The sequence below is a fragment of the Thunnus maccoyii genome, chromosome 4, assembly GCF_910596095.1.
Source record: "Thunnus maccoyii chromosome 4, fThuMac1.1, whole genome shotgun sequence".
NCBI lineage: Eukaryota > Metazoa > Chordata > Actinopteri > Scombriformes > Scombridae > Thunnus > Thunnus maccoyii.
This window is the reverse complement of record NC_056536.1, coordinates 1,342,297-1,358,255: the sequence shown is the minus strand read 5'-3', so window position 1 is coordinate 1,358,255 and position 15,959 is coordinate 1,342,297. Positions and strand designations below refer to the sequence as shown.

Here is a 15,959-nt window from a genome sequence, read left to right as displayed (position 1 = left end):
CTCGGATCCTCACCTCATCATCATGAACCAGCTCCTTCTTCACCACCTTCATGGCGTAAACCTGCTCGTTCTTCTTTAGCCGAACCAGCAGAACCTTGGCGTAGCTGCCACGCCCGATCACTCGGATCAGGTCGAAGTCACCCAGCCCCAGTGCCAGACCCTGAGACAGCTTAATGCCATCGATGCCGTCCACTACTGCCTTGATATCCTGGAGTCGGGTAGAGTTAGAATAATGTGACACTCCAAATACCTCAATGTATAGTCATGGTTTTAGTTAGTAGAAGAATGATTAAATAACATGACTTACTAAATATTTTTAAACAGAAGAAAATGTAATGACTGAGAAAGTAAATTCAGTCCTTCTCACCTCTGCATCTGCATCCTCTGTTTTGTCCACTGTACAGTTGTGTGCTAAAAAAGGTACTGCAGGAAACAAATACAGAGAGTCACTGAGTTAATGTCCAATGTGACTGAATTGAATCTACACTTTAACATGTTGGGTTTTTTTGGGCCAGTAGAGGGAGGTAAAGTACAGAGAATCAAGTCCAGCCAGTCACAGGATATACTGTACCAAACTAGGTCAATCCACAGGGGGTTCTCTTATCAGGGATCCCCAAACAGAACCCCACATTACTCCACTGCCTCCTTTTAACAGGATTTAAGACTCTGTTCTATGGACCCATCAGAGAGTAGTGGTGTTTTTAGACTTACATACAGTGACTGATGATAGTGAGTGTGAGGTGAAGCTACCAGGGACTACAGTGAATCCTCTTAACAAAGTAGTCGTTATACTATATTATTATAATTCATGTGTCTGGGGACTCCTAGAGTTGCAGCAAGAGCTGTGGGAACCATCTCTGGTAACTACTGTACTTGTGTTTATACAGTGTACTGTACAGTACATGTAATATACAGTACAAATGGCATCTTCAACATACAACAAGGGAACATTTACATAGTACTTCTCTGTAGATCAATTCACAGCCTTATTTTTTATGATTATTTATTTATTGCTCATTTAAACTCATGGGAGCTTTGTTAACTGATGTATGTTTGTGTTTTTGATGCTGTCATGTGAGTTTCACTGCTGCACTGCTTGAAAAATTGAGGAGCAGGTTGTGGATTTGACAAAGCCATGTTAGAGAAGTTTATAAATGCATGCATACATGCATATATGCATATATGCATGTATGCATGCTATGTATCCACAAGAGGCAATTTAGGGTTAGGTTAGCTTGATATATGAACAGTGGGGGCTGAATATAGATATATAGAACTCAACAATACAACGTTATGCTGCGTCCCACTTCACCATATTACCTGAACACAGTATGTAGTATACAGTACTAAGAGAAAATGCAAGAACAGGAGATGCTTCATGTCAATCCAGCTGTAACTTGAGAACGCTCCACAAAGCCACAGCAGAACGTACTAGATGGTTTTGTTCCCTGAGGTTCTCCTGGAGTTGCTTTAACACCATCCATTATTATTTTATCAGCTTTTCCAGCTGTGAGCAGATCTTCTGTTTCCTTTGTGCTTTTCATTGTGGTAGAAAGGTGTCCATCAACACCACATTCAAAATTAACTGTTTTTAGTAGGAATATTGACTGTTTTCAGTATTTTGTTATTTTTCCAGTGTGACCACATAACATATTCAAAATCTGCATAGAATTAGTGTGCAGTATGAATTTTGGACACACGCATGGTAACCTCCTGATTCGTTATATTTACACTGTGCAAAGAGAGATACTCAGGTGTTGTTGATCAGAAAAGACTTTGTGGTATTAATTTCAGAATTGAAGGACTACACCTTGAGATGAGCCAGAGTGTCCTCTCTTTAAAGCTGCAGTTACACCACAAAGTGACATTTGCTCATCCACGCACAGTAAGCGGGGCCAGAAGTTTGATGAATGTAGTGACTACTAGCAGGACTATTTGGTGAACTGCTGTAGCTAGCAAGCTAACGGCTAACTCCTAACCACCTAGATGAGCTAGTGCTAGTCAAACACAATAGCTCCCGATGCTTCTCTCTATTTTCTCTCCACTGTTCTGTTTACTTCCACCTGACTTTTTGTTCACCAATTCAACAATGAGCAACACTTGAGTTGCAGTTTTTTTGTCTATGTGTGCAAACTGTTCAAATCAAGTCTATAAGCACTCTGAGGTGCCTCCATCTTTCAAATGCACACAGCAGAACCCCAAAGGACTGTTTCTAATGGATATAAAACAACGTCTAAAACAAATGGGTATAAAACAATTTTTCATTTTGTTCTAACTGGACAGCCATAAAATTATGCATGAATTATGTTCATGTACTGTATCCTGATAATAGCATTGTTCTGAGTGGCCTATTCTTTATTAAACTGCTCATCTGTTACATTTACAGTTAACTGACTCAGAGTTGCTCTTTTTGTCTTTTATCTCAAAGCAGTGCAAACAGCTCACACTTCCATTTACAGTTGTCTTAACTTATTAAGAAGGTTTCCATGTTACTTACTCCCATCTGTGTCTTCTGTGTCATCTGGTGGAAGGTCCACCTCTTCGCTCTTTGCATCTGAAGGGGGCTCCTGTGATGGCATGACTGGATCCTGAACAAAGAAATTCAAAAATCCACCTAAATATCCCCGGACTGATCTCCACTGATATCCACAGACGTAGCCACTCATAGTTTGACACTTCTGGAAGAATGTGTGATGAATCATGTTGCCAAGGACTGAGAGGAAGATGTCTGTATTTAGAGAGGTGTTCTCAGCAACGTACAGAGAGCATGTTACTCAGACACTATGGAAATGCATTTGATCATTTCATCTTATCAGGCCTCAAAGTCACTTATCTCACACTGAAGATACAGAGTTGAAGCTGTAACAAAGAAGTGATTTCCCACTGCTGATGGGGGACAGTTAGCTCAGTACAAGAGCAAACAGTGTACAGACTACATTGATTTTTTAGTCAGAGTTTTAGGCCTCAGAGGCTGAATTTTGGATCTCTGTATTTGGTCAGAGGTTTGTATGTATGTATGCTGCCAGCAGCTATAAGATAAGGGTCAGAGAGGTACTGAGATTGAGGCTGAGGTTAAACTGTATGATCATATTAAAGTGCTCACTAGTTTTCTGTCAAAAAAAAGAACAGCATACTGTGCAGTGTGAGGATTTTAATATTCTAGTCTGAAAAGGCGTGCATGTGCTGAAAGGTAATGTTTCTTGTGTGCAGAGAGTGAGATCAATTAATTTCTCTTCATTGAAGTCTTACCTGAAGATGTCTTCAAACAGTCAGTCTGACATTTAAAACGTAAGAACAGAACCTAGATTCTATTTCTAGGTTTGATTTTTTTTATGAATCCAGTTAATTACAACTCAGGTCTTATATTTGTGTTGTGGTCATCAGTTCTGTCAGTAATAACAACACTGTCTCTAATGATGGCAGGTGAGAGCAGGACTCATGGATTGTGAGAAGGTGCCAGCAGTATTTGTTTTCCTGGCTTCTTGTTTGCTCATTTCTTCTGAGATATTTTATTTCTCTACTGTCACTTGATCAGAGGCTTGCTTCTCCCGTCTATCAACAGCAATTCTAAAACTTTACAGAGTGTTTCAAGCTGTCTCTGAACTGCAGCCTTAGCATTCCCTTAGCTGTTTCAGTGGACGCATGATGTCCAAGGAACAACATCAACAACAGGAATCTTATCTTATTATAGTTATTTGATACTCATGAGCTTGTGAAGCAGGTGGCACAGGGAGTACAATACACCTCTTCAGATGTTTGTACACAGTCTACCAACAGAAGTACTCTGTTTTTAACCTCTACACTGACTCACCAAGTTAACTGCTAAGATCTGGGAACACAGCGACAGGGCAGGAAGCGTGCAGTCAAATGAGCCCAAACTATCTGTTATAAACATCCATCACAGTTTACAGACCAACTTCCTGCTTCAGTGCTGGCCTACTGTACTTACTGTAGTTGTGCAACAGTGCACCTGATTATTACCAACATTTCAGGTGCGCTCACTTTGACCTCTCAATAGGCTGGTTGATTAGCTTGTGAACAAGCTAATGTTTCATGCTTGTCTGACTGTTTGTGTGTGTTTCTCTTGTCAGACTGTGACGTTGTTGTGTTTCCAGATCTCAGCAATAGTGTTGCCAAGTGGGCGGAGCTATTTCGGGCACCTATGGTTCCAGTCTAAAAGTCCCATTCATTTTTCCCCACAGACAATGTTATGTGTTACAGTTGGAGCACCTCTACAGTTTGAAATATCAGTTCAAAAGATGAACAACTGCATTAGAAAATATCTGGTTCTTTGATAAATAGTTGAAGGTACAAGCCTGTAGACATAAAAACTACATCTACAACTGAATAACTACAATTCCCAAAGTGCATTTCAGCAAGACACATTCAATCCTGGACCTTAGAATTCTGTTACATGCAACACTAATGGCAGATGGAATTATAATCTGCAGAGATAAATCAATTTATTTTCAGATTCTGGGTTAATTTTGGATGAATTCAGCAAATCCAGCGCCATTTGATTTGTTCCAAAGTGCAAAAATGATGCATTTTAACAGACAGACTCTGTCTTATCATAACAGTCAGGAGCCCAAATGAACATTAAACCTGTTTTTATGCTGTAATCATTCCTCCTGTTCATACTGACCATTAGAAGATCCCTTCATAATGACTTTACAATGGAAGTGATGGAGGACAAAAAAATGTATTTAAAAGTTTATCTGAAGCTAATATGAAGCTTCAGCGTCCAAATGAGTCAAATCAAGTAGATATCTTTCAACGTTACAGTCTTTTTAGTGCCAAAGTCCCTCTTTTTGTTACTATACTTCCACCTGCAGCTCAACAGGGAAACACTGTCCGAGGAAACACAAAGAGGGAATTTGATGCTAAAAAGACTGTAAATGTGTCAGATATCCACTTGATATGACTAACTCAGACTGATGAAGACTCATATAAGCTTCACATCAACTTTTAAATGACTGTGTGGACACACTGTGGATTTTGGCCTCCATCACTTACATTGAAAACACATTTGAAGGATCTTTTAATATCCAGTATGAACAGGAGGAATGATTACAACAAGGAAAACCTCTGTCACTGCTCATATGGACACCTGACTGCTGGTTTAAGATACCTGAAAAGTTGTGAACCTTTCCTTTAAGTGGCTTCTTCTTCATAGCTACGGCAGCTAAGGCTCCTGGTTATTGTAGTATTTAAAGCCATCCGCCAAATGATGGATAAAACATGACCTCTCTTAAATGATGTTAAAATCATTACACTTTCTGGAACCAGTGTTGATGGTATAAATGGCAAAAATAAGACCCAAGTTGTAATCACTTTTCTCTATTTCCCTTCAAACTTAAATGAAGAGACATAATGAACACTTTCAAATCATGCTCATGTTCAGCATACAGTATGTTCTACTGGTGCAACTATCACATAATACTCCTCTGATGATGGGATGCATTATTCCCATCGTTTGTGTCCACAAAATGTAGGCTTCATGTCAGAGTTTGCCAGAATGCTGTGAGACTGTGTTGGCGTTGGATAGGACAGGCTGGCACTGCTGTGTGCTGCTCGGGACGTGATGAAATACTCACCATAAGCCTTTGGCAGGTCTGAGGGATGAGTCTGTGACAGCGCTTATGGACCAGCAGTTTGCAGTTGATACACTTGTAGCCCTGCCTGCCCAGCCCCCATATCCTTTCACTACAGTGGCCACAGTAGGCTTTCTGTTAGACACACACAGGACAGGACACACTGAAACAGACACACACTGACTGACACAATCAATATTAATGTGTTCAGCAAGGATGGCATCAAGTAGTCAACTGTACAGGCCACACCGGGCGCTCGTTATTCCCTATTAATATTCTGCTTTTATGGCAGTTGTTTGTTGTTTATCTTCATTTCTTGTTTCGTTGTTTACTGGCATCTTGGTGGCTCATGCACACTTCTGGGGTTCTGTGTAGCTGAGACTCGCTGAAGTTCATTCTGTTACATAACATGGTCTCTCAAGCGTTTGCTCTTTGATTGGTTTTTTCTTTGTGGTTGTTTTTTTAGCTTGTCTCTTACATTGCTATATTAGTACCAAAAGGATGTTTAGTTTGCAGCTCAGCGTCCCTGGACATCAATAAATCTGTCACCAAAATGTCTCACTGGAGACTTCAACACTTAAGATGCAGTGTGTGTGCTTGGGTGTATCGACAACATTCATTCACAGGGTGTGTATGCTGACAGTGAGAGGAACAAAGAGTCCCAGTCACTGCTCCGTTGCTATGGAAATTCTTCAGTCTGACTTCAAAGGCTTCCTTTAGTCTCTCTAATCTAACTCTACATAGAGGTTAAGGCTTACTTTTATACATGAATTACAAACTTTTGGCTCTTTTATTTTATCTCCCTACTCTCTTTCATACGCAGCGCTCACAACCTGAGAGTAATCTGCAGTATTAAGTCAAATGAACTGTCGGGCTTTGGACAGGCTACAAAACACCAGGAAGTGCTTTTAGTTATGCTGTTCTCTCCTTGGGTTCAGGCGAGAGTTTTACAAGCACAAGTACTGATAAATAAGCAATGGATTAATTCACACAGACATTTTTAAGCTTTCATTTCAAGACTATCAGAGATCTATAAGCATAGTAGAGGCCTTGCTAATGTGTTTACATGTTTAATGTTCTACATTCATGCTAGCTGCTTTGTAAGGTTGTACTTTGCCACAGCAGTGCTTTGAGCTACATGCTAATGTCAGCGTGCTAACATGCTTACAATGAAAATATTAACATGCTGATGTTTAGAAGATAATGTACCCACAATGCAACTCGACTTGATTCACTTGACTTTACAGATTTGGGTGTGTTATGCTAGTAGTGGAGCTGCTAGCCTCCAGCAGAGATGAAGAACAGGTCACAGAGGTCTGATAACCTCACTTCTTTATAACCCCACACCTCCACATTTTCATCTCCAAACTTGTAGTCTTCAGACTACGGAAGAGGATAAGGGCCACATGTGAAAACTTCATACCAGCAAATATTTAGGTTTCAAAAATTGGGAGGATTTTTCGGTGAGGGGGACATGAAGTGAAAGTTAAGTTTAACTGGAGTTGATGACAACTACACCCGTTACTGTCACTGCAACAAAACCTTTGTGAGTAAAAAGCCAATAAATACTTTATCAAACTACCTGTTTAACAAGCACAAACATGTAGAAAAGTGATATTTTCAACTGCTTTGCCTGTAGCGTCTCATCCACCGCCGGTATGTTTTACACAACCACAGCGCATCACAACAAAAGTCTGTCTGTATGTAGCCTAACTGTCTCTCTGAGTTTGCCACGTATCTTAACATTTGGCAAATTCTTCTCAACTTAGTTACTGGCTGAGACAAACCAGTACCTCCTCTTCTCTCCCAGTAGTACCTGCAGGCAGTGAATCAGGATGAAGGACTGACTGCACACACACACTGTACAGAGCCAGAAACAGGTTATAATATCAAAAGGAAAAACTAAAAACTCATAACTCAAATACATTTTTCATACATGGCCATAATCCTCCTCTGTATCAGACCCAACTGACGCTGACTCAAGTGACATCACCTGAGGCAGTTTATCAGATTTCACACAGCTACATCTGGAGACACACAAGGCTTTATACAACTCATTAAATATATGCAGTAAACACTTGGAAACACTTTGATGTATTAACATGATCACTTGTATGTTTGGGACTGTGTGTGTATTTTCTTACATGTGAAGTGTCTGATGTCATGTTTTTTTTATCTGTAAAGTGTGCAGAGACTTTTGAAACTTAAGTTGATGATGTGTAAAATCGGTGTCTGTCAGTGATGTCCTTGACCCAGCTGGACTTCTCCCCACTGCTCAGTTTTGTTAGAGATGAGTGCTAATGTGATCCCAGAATCCCAGAGTCTGCTCAAACCTGGGATTTCATCACATTGTCATATTAAGAGTCGTCATCATGACATGACCGGCCTCAGATTTTGCACCAAAAAGGCCACACCTCTTTTTAAGGGCAAACAACAGACAGCCAGGATCATCAGAAATAAAAAAGGCTTCTATTTAAGGAGATTGTCAAACACACAACTACACTGCAGCCGCCAGACTGAACCCCGGCACAGATGAAGATTGCATCATTTCTCTAGCTGTTTGTCATGTTGAAGCGCTGGTTGTGGAGGTCCAGCAGCCGACTGCAGCTGGGGAATAAAAGGATGAGAGGATGAAAAAGGCTTTTATCGATTGACAGTCCTGCCTTCAGCCCAGCAGACAGCATTACAGATCATATGAGTGCCTGGAAACTGAGCAGCCTAATATGCTGAGAAATGATGCTCTGTCTGATTTACCTCTGACAAAGAAAACTCATCAGAGCAGACTGACCAATGACATCTACAGAGATCTGTGCAGTGATACTGGGTCATTACTGTAACAAAGGATGAGAGGATATAACAAAGAGGGATAGCAAATGAGCTCCTTTTTTTGTATTTCAAGTTTATTTATGACTTTAATAAGGAGCATTTCTTAAAAAGGATGTAAGAACTAGAGCACACTGTCATCTGCATAATGAACAACAATCACATAAAAATGCAAAAGAGTGACAAAATAAAAGAAAACAAATAAAAATAATTTAAAATGAAAACAAACCACCTCATACAAAAAACATGTTCAAAATCACTGAAGAAAGCTGCAGTGAAAAAATGCTTCAACTATCTGTTGATGAAGATCATGTGATATGATCAAAAGCTCCACAACATATACTTTACTATATATACTTGTTTTGTCAAGTACATGCAAACAGATAAGATGTAACTTCACATGAAACAAAGGACGTGGTTGTAACAGCATGCTGGCTCTACTCAGCCAATCAGGTTGAGCCTCGTCCATTTCCATCAGTATCAGTTGTGCTGTTTGTGACCACTGTGCCCAAAGGCAGCAGGATGAAAACGTTAGAGCAGATGATTTAAGCTGCGTCCCAAATCCACACTACATACATATTCAAAGCAGGTTTTGAATATATAAAATAAAATTAAAATGAAGTGTTCTCAAAACGTCACAGTGCATCCAAAAGAAGAGAGACTCTGGCCGTTAAATCCACAAGGCTGATTATATAAACCAATCATAGTTTCTGGTTTGGTTAGTTATTGGTTGCTCTACAGAAATGTCAAAGTACTGAAGGTTTCCAACTATTTCAGAAACCGTATTTCCAGTTTGTCCACCAGAGAACACTGAGCAGTAAAATCTCCCTACATTGTGGGGTTATTGTTCTCCACACTCCATTGTGATGGGGGCCTGTTCACTAATCCTATACATTTTGGTTCAGATATAGACATTATGTAATTAATATTCAGCTTTTTTGCCGAATCATATGGTTAGCAAATCTTCAGAGGCCCAGTGCCAGACCGTGGCCCGGGGCCTGGGAGCCCCTGCTCTGATGGACACTGTAGGTCAACAAATAACAGCCTGAAGGCCAATTACCCTCATTGGGATACTTCAAAACTGTTCGGAATGTATCAGAAAGCTGCTGCAGATAGATAATCTCAATGTAAAAAGCAAATGTTGAAAATGTTTAACATGTACTAGTCAATACCCCATGTGGAGAGCAATATGATACTGTGTCTTCTGCTGCTACAGTGGAACCATGTGGCAGGTTTAGTCAACCTCGTTATTTCATTTTCACATGAATAAAAACAATTCATAACATACAGACGTGCAGTGAAGTGTGCACATGGCTGAGCCCTGTGGTAACGTCTGATGCTCGGACCCCTGCTGGAGGACGGAAAGATAAAAGCTGCCGTCCAACACAGACAGAAACAAGGAACAACTTTCTCCCCCACTCACCCATATCATTAAAGGACTAGAGAGCAATCAGAGCAGGCATGTCTCTGTGTCAAAATGTAGAAAATATATAGAGATATTTAACGTTTATTTGGATGCAGATTGGCATCAAAATATGCTCTTTTTCCATCTATGTAAGTGCAACGGGAAAAAAAGTGAAAATCTCATTCTATACTGTATCTCATATGTTTTTCTGTTGACTAAAAGACAAACAAATTGAATGGAAATGAAAAGTAAACCTCTATAGGTTAATATCTGGATGTCGTGAGCATCACTGGAGATATAAGTTTGTATGCGTCCATTTATTCATTCTGATAACACATCTCTAGTCAGCAAAAGTGGAAATTTGCTCGTTCCATCTCTCTCACAGCAGTCTGCATGAACCAGACTTTCTGTTTGCATTTTTTTCTTGTGCCACAGGAGGCTGGTGTCAGTCATCTCCCTAATGGAGCGCCTGAACAGCCAGCGGGGACGACTGAATTCTACTTCATCACATGGGAGACAGGAGCTAAAGAGACCCCATTATGTCTAATGGGAGGGATCCACAAAGCAGCCTTCTCCACTGCAGCGTCAGGGGGAGATGGAGCAGGGTGGAGGAGGAGGAGGAGGAGGAGGGATGGAGGGAAAACGTGTAGACAGTGAGAGGAAAGAGAGGGATGGAGTGAGAGAAGGGAGGAGAAACCTGACCTACTTCTTCCTGGCTTATTTATATGCTGAGGACAACATAGTGAACCAACCAGACGCCTGGAAGCTGGCATAGCAACAACAGTCAGAGAAATCCCAGTCTGAAAACCAGCTGGTTAACAATACAAACACCTGCTGCTAAACTGTAGATTTATGTTCAAGCAACATCCAAAGACATCGGAAAAATTACAACCCTCTCTACTACAGCGCACATTTATACACAACAATATACTGCATAACAATATGTTTTATAGGAAACGCAACACTCAGAATACATTTTTTATTAACGTTAAACATCGACTGTCAACAGATTTCATTCATTTTCTAGGCAACTGAAGCATGCTAAAAGCTTTTCTGGATATATTTATGTTCGGGACGGATGGTGGAAGACTTCATTTAGATTAAATACAGGACAGACTGCTGCAGCCAGGGCCAAAGAGCATGTCACCCACTGCAATGATGTGTTTCTAATACAACAACAGAGCTCTACAGCACAGAGGAAAAAGATATATCAGACACATGGTACGTTAGAGCTGCAACGATTAGTTGATTCATCGATTGGTTGTGAATTATTAAATTAATTGCAAACTATTTTGATGATCAATTAATCATTTGGAGTCATTTTTTAAGAAGAACATTTCCAGCTTCAAAAATGTGAATATCTTCTGGTTCCTTTAGTCTCTATGACAGTAAACTGAATATTTTTGGGTTGTGGAATGTTTGTCGGAACAAAACCAGACATTTGAGGACGTCATCTTGGGCTTGGGGAAACAGTGATCGACATTTTTCACCATTTTCTGACATTTTATGGACCAAACAACTAATCAATTAATTGAGAACATAATCAACAGATGAATCAATGATGAAAATAATCTTTAGTTGCAGCCCTACACTATTTGTGATTGATCAGTTCATTGTTAGTTTGGCTCTCAGCAGCCACATCACAGTTTCATGTGAAACATCAGTGTTTCTCTGGTGGACACAGGATGTCTGGTGGGAGCTGTTAGCTGATGCTAACGTTTGCTCAGCTTGTTTCTCTGATAACTTAAGATACAGAAGTTCAGCAGGTTTTTCCAGGAGCCGAATTATTCTCCTCCTCTCCAAAAACAAACATACATGGGGATTAAAACTGGTGAAACCACTGAATAAAGCAGTTTCACATTAAAAATCAGTGTTTCTCCAAAGCTGTTCGGTGGACACAGGATGTCTGGTAGGAGCTGTTAGCTGAGCTGCTGCTAATGTTTGCTCAGCTTGTTTCTCTGATGGGGGAATGACGCTATTGACAGGTGACTATGGAGCTACTTTTGTGTCTTTATTATGCAATCAAAATAGATTTGAGAGCAAAACTATCAACATTGCAATCAAAGAATGTTTTATTACAAGTAAAATTAATTTGTGACTAAAATGCCAATCAAAAACTTTTGTTTGCAAATGTAACAGGATTAGAAATAATCTCTTTTATGAATTTCTACACATAGATATGCCTGTCTACATAGTTTTGGAGTCCCCTGGTGGAATAATAGCTGCACAAATAGCGTTCCTTTCTGCGTGACTCAGCAAAGATACTTTCAAGCTGGAGGTGGGTACACATGAGCAATGCTGCAACCGATGTGTTTATGTTTAATGCTTTAAAATTGTTTTTGCAACAGTCAGTAGCATGCACTATAAACACTAGTAGCATGTAGTCAGAAAATGACGGATGTTTATGTGCAGGAATAGTAACTTTATCCACGAGTGCTTTGATTAGCATGTTGAGCTAATGCTAGTTAGCTAGCCTCGCACTTGCTGGCTTGCTCCGTGGTGTAATGTCTTCTAGTAATTATTTGAGATGGTCACTCTTTGTTACACAGACTTGAACACTTGCAGTTGCATGACACACTGTTGACGGTGACTGTGTGTTGATGATTTTTGTACCAGTAAAGAGAAGAGAGAGAGAGAGAGAGAGAGAGAGAGAGAGAGAGCAGGTCCTGTGTGGCCGTGCTGTTACAGGGATACATCCACCAGAAACACACGACCTGACACACAAATCCAAACATTTTGTTTGCTTTTGCGCTGAATCTCGTGGGCGGGGCCTATGCTGAAAGATGTAAGACACGTCTCTATTGGCCAGTCTCGATCGCAGTGACAGTTTGGCAACATCCACCAGATTCAGCTCAACAGCAAACAAAACCTTTGGATTCACAAACAAAAGTCTTTGATTCGTATTTTAATCACAAGTTTATTTTGTTTGCAATAAAACATTTTTTGATTGCAGTGTTGATAGTTCTGATCTCAAACCTGTTCTGTCTGATTGCATAATAAAGACACAAAAGAACCTCAATAGACGACCAAATGAAACAGACCGTTAGCTTGATTAAAATTACTGATTTCTCTGGGTTTGAAAATTGTTGGAAACATTTGGGATAATGTAAGTACACAACTCAACAAAGTATTTAACATAGATCTGGAAGTGGATTTGGAAAAACTTTGTCATAATTATTGCCTGATTTGTGTCCACTGGCAACCAAAGTCTTTGGTATTAGAGGAGCAGATGAGTAGTATGTGAATGCATTTTGGATCAAAGCAACATAAAGTAGGAGAGCAGCAGTCCAGTCATTATGATTACACCTCTCTACAGCCCAGAGGTACGTCTGTACAACTGTCTACCTCAGGATGCGTCTTAATTGAATAATCCAGGCTCCACAGTGCTTCAGTAGTAATGACTGCAAGGAAGAGGTCTTGGACCAAAGTGCTGAGTCAGCATGTCAGCACACTCTGCTTATCCACTTTCTGGTCTAGACATGAAGAGCCATAGCACCCACGGGAGACGTTTCATCTCCAGACCTGCTTTCCTAACCAGGGAGACAGTCAGGATCTTCTAAACTCTCTTTCATACTGTAAACTTACAACTGGCAGGAATTTTGTTTGTGAATGTATGAAACAGTCTGAGCTAAATGTTTCCCCACAGACCTTCAGACTTTAAGGAAAACTGACATAATTCTTATGAAGCCTCATAATTCAGCTTTCTTTTGAGGTGTTCCCCTCAGGTCTCAGATTTATATATGCTGATTGAAATGTGCATTTTCCTTGTTGTCAACTTGAATATTTCTGCAAAAACATATGATAGAAAAACAATATTTAATATTTAATAAAGATACTACATGCTGAGAGAGCCAACACTTTCTTCTTCTTCAGTGGAAACACATTAGCTACTTAAAGCCTGATTGAAACATGCATTAATGTCTTTGTTCTTCTGGCTGTTGTGTATCACAGAACACTTTAAACACTGAAGTCCTGCTGCAGACAAGCAGAGCGAGCAGGTGGCGCCCTTAAACATCTTGGCAGGGAGCTGGTTGAAGCCCACATGTGCTTTCAAGTACCTGGATGGAGCGTGGAGCTGTGAGCTAAGATGAGACAACTGCTAAACAAGCCATAACTAGGACACCATGAATTATGCATCAATATCCAGATAGCTTAGCTGGAGCAGTGACTTGATTACCTGTCATATATAATTCAACTGCAGTATGTTTATGACAGAGTGTGCTGTATACTCCGAGTCTGCACAGAAACAGAAAGAAGCTCATACTAATGTTGGTGATGGTGAATGATGATTATGAGCAACAGACTGTTTGCTGAACTGGAAATGATCATCATGCACCACTGCTTAAGTGTAATATGGGCTGATGCACCACAGGACATGTGTTCAGTTAAAATTTCAATAGAGAAAATGTTGTTTCATTTTCTTGTATTAAATGTATCACTTTCTCTTACATATGATTACATGTCAACTTATCCATTAAGTCCCTTATCCCTTATCCATGACCATTCTGCAAAATCCAGAATTACATCCAAGAAAGAGAAAATAAAGTATGATTAAAGGGGAAAACAACCATTTTATACATCAAGTGTTTCCAGGTGTTGGGGAGCACCACTGCACATGTGAACAAAGTTGTATTTAAAGCCATTTGTGGCTCCAGAGAGAACTGTGTGAAATCTGATTAACTGCTGCCGGTCGAGTTGTATTGTGGGTAATGTAGGTACCCCGATTTGACAAGGAGGAACAATGCATGGAATAAAAAAAGATGATATCTCTGGTACTGCTGCATTTTGTTCAACTGTCCAACAATATATATTATATATATAGTTGATGTTAATAGAATGTTAAATTGGTGGGGTACACTTTTTAAGGTTAGGCAACTAAAACACACACATAGAGAAGCTAGAATCAGGGAATTGGGGCATTTTTTCTTAAAAAAATACTCAAAACGATTAATCAATTGGCAAAATAGTTGGCAATTAATTTTATAGTTGGCAACTAATCGACTAATTGTTGCAGCTCTATGCTACTTCCTCCATTGGCTGTGATCGTACCACGTCATGGAGCATGGAAACGCCCAATATGAACGTAATTCCCAGAGTGACGCTGCTTCTGCAAACTATGGTAACCGTACTGTAAAATAAATCACATTTTTGACATTTTTACAGAGTTTACAACCACATGTCAGAGGTTTGGTCAAACTCCTTTTCCTGGTGAAGATTATTAAAGGTTGAAAAATCCAGAAAAAGTAAGAACGCGGAAGATTTTTTTTTACTATTTCCAATGTCAAAAAAGAACTTTCACATAACCTATTTGATTTTCATCTCCCATTTTTTCAGTTATTCAGATACTTCACATCTGGTGTGGTGCTCACTGACGGCTCTTTATTTGGATGGAAAAACAACCGAGCCAATCAGAGCGTTGCAAACGGCGTTTAGAGTAGGAACGTCATTTTCTGTGCTGTAACATCCAGTTATTCAGCAACAAGCATGGGTTAGACCACTGCAGCTATACATGTTGTAGGCCAGTCTTCAACCAGCATGACAACAGCTAACTGGTTATAAGGCTATAAATACAGACTCATGTCTCCAAGTTACATTTTAACATCTTAGTCTTCAGTTTTTAACAAACTTCACCCTAAAATAAACAAGCATCTTACATCATATCTAAAACCAAGTGAATCATAATTCCAGTATTCCCCAGTGAAGACAGGCTCCATTAACTGACTGAAGCATTGTTTTGGCATTACTGCATGTGCTTTCCTCCTGGGAGTGTGTATTAGTGAGATTTGAGGACACTCACCCTGTTAAAGCGCTTGGCCTGGAAGAGGTGCCCGTTGACTCGGTAGAGTTTCCTCCATCTTCTGGCCCCGCGGCGATAGATCGATTCTAGGAGAGAGAGGAAACAGTTGTAGAGTAGCAGCATGGTGAGGGACTAATGGGGAGGGGGGTAGAAGTGCGCTAAACTAGAGGGGAAGAGATGGAGTGAGAGAAAAGAGTGCAAGCTAAGGGAAATGTCCTGAGGCTGTACGGCTCTTCCTCTATGTGAGTTCAAGTGAGGCAAAGACAACCATCAGGTTCACTCACACATACACCACTCCCTCCCTCAGCAGCCTTTCACCCTCTCCCTTCATCTTTTTCCT

The 15,959-nt window shown here is 40.1% G+C and overlaps 1 protein-coding gene and 1 long non-coding RNA gene across 3 annotated transcripts in view; one reads left to right on the top strand and one right to left on the bottom strand.

The window, feature by feature from the left end:
- The window catches only part of prkcz (protein kinase C, zeta), a 135,404-nt gene that overhangs the window by 49,103 nt on the left and 70,342 nt on the right, over window positions 1-15,959 (bottom strand). For both annotated transcript variants that reach the window (XM_042409438.1, XM_042409439.1), the window contains 5 exons: window positions 15,620-15,705; window positions 5,598-5,729; window positions 2,498-2,588; window positions 368-423; window positions 14-208 (listed from right to left, as the gene is read on the bottom strand). In XM_042409438.1, the coding sequence (XP_042265372.1) occupies window positions 14-208; window positions 368-423; window positions 2,498-2,588; window positions 5,598-5,729; window positions 15,620-15,705 (560 nt within the window). The remainder of the gene's footprint in view (window positions 1-13; window positions 209-367; window positions 424-2,497; window positions 2,589-5,597; window positions 5,730-15,619; window positions 15,706-15,959) is intronic.
- On the top strand, window positions 12,013-14,594 carry LOC121895900. The gene is made up of 2 exons (XR_006095860.1): window positions 12,013-12,100; window positions 13,774-14,594. It is a non-coding gene; the product is annotated as an uncharacterized LOC121895900 (long non-coding RNA).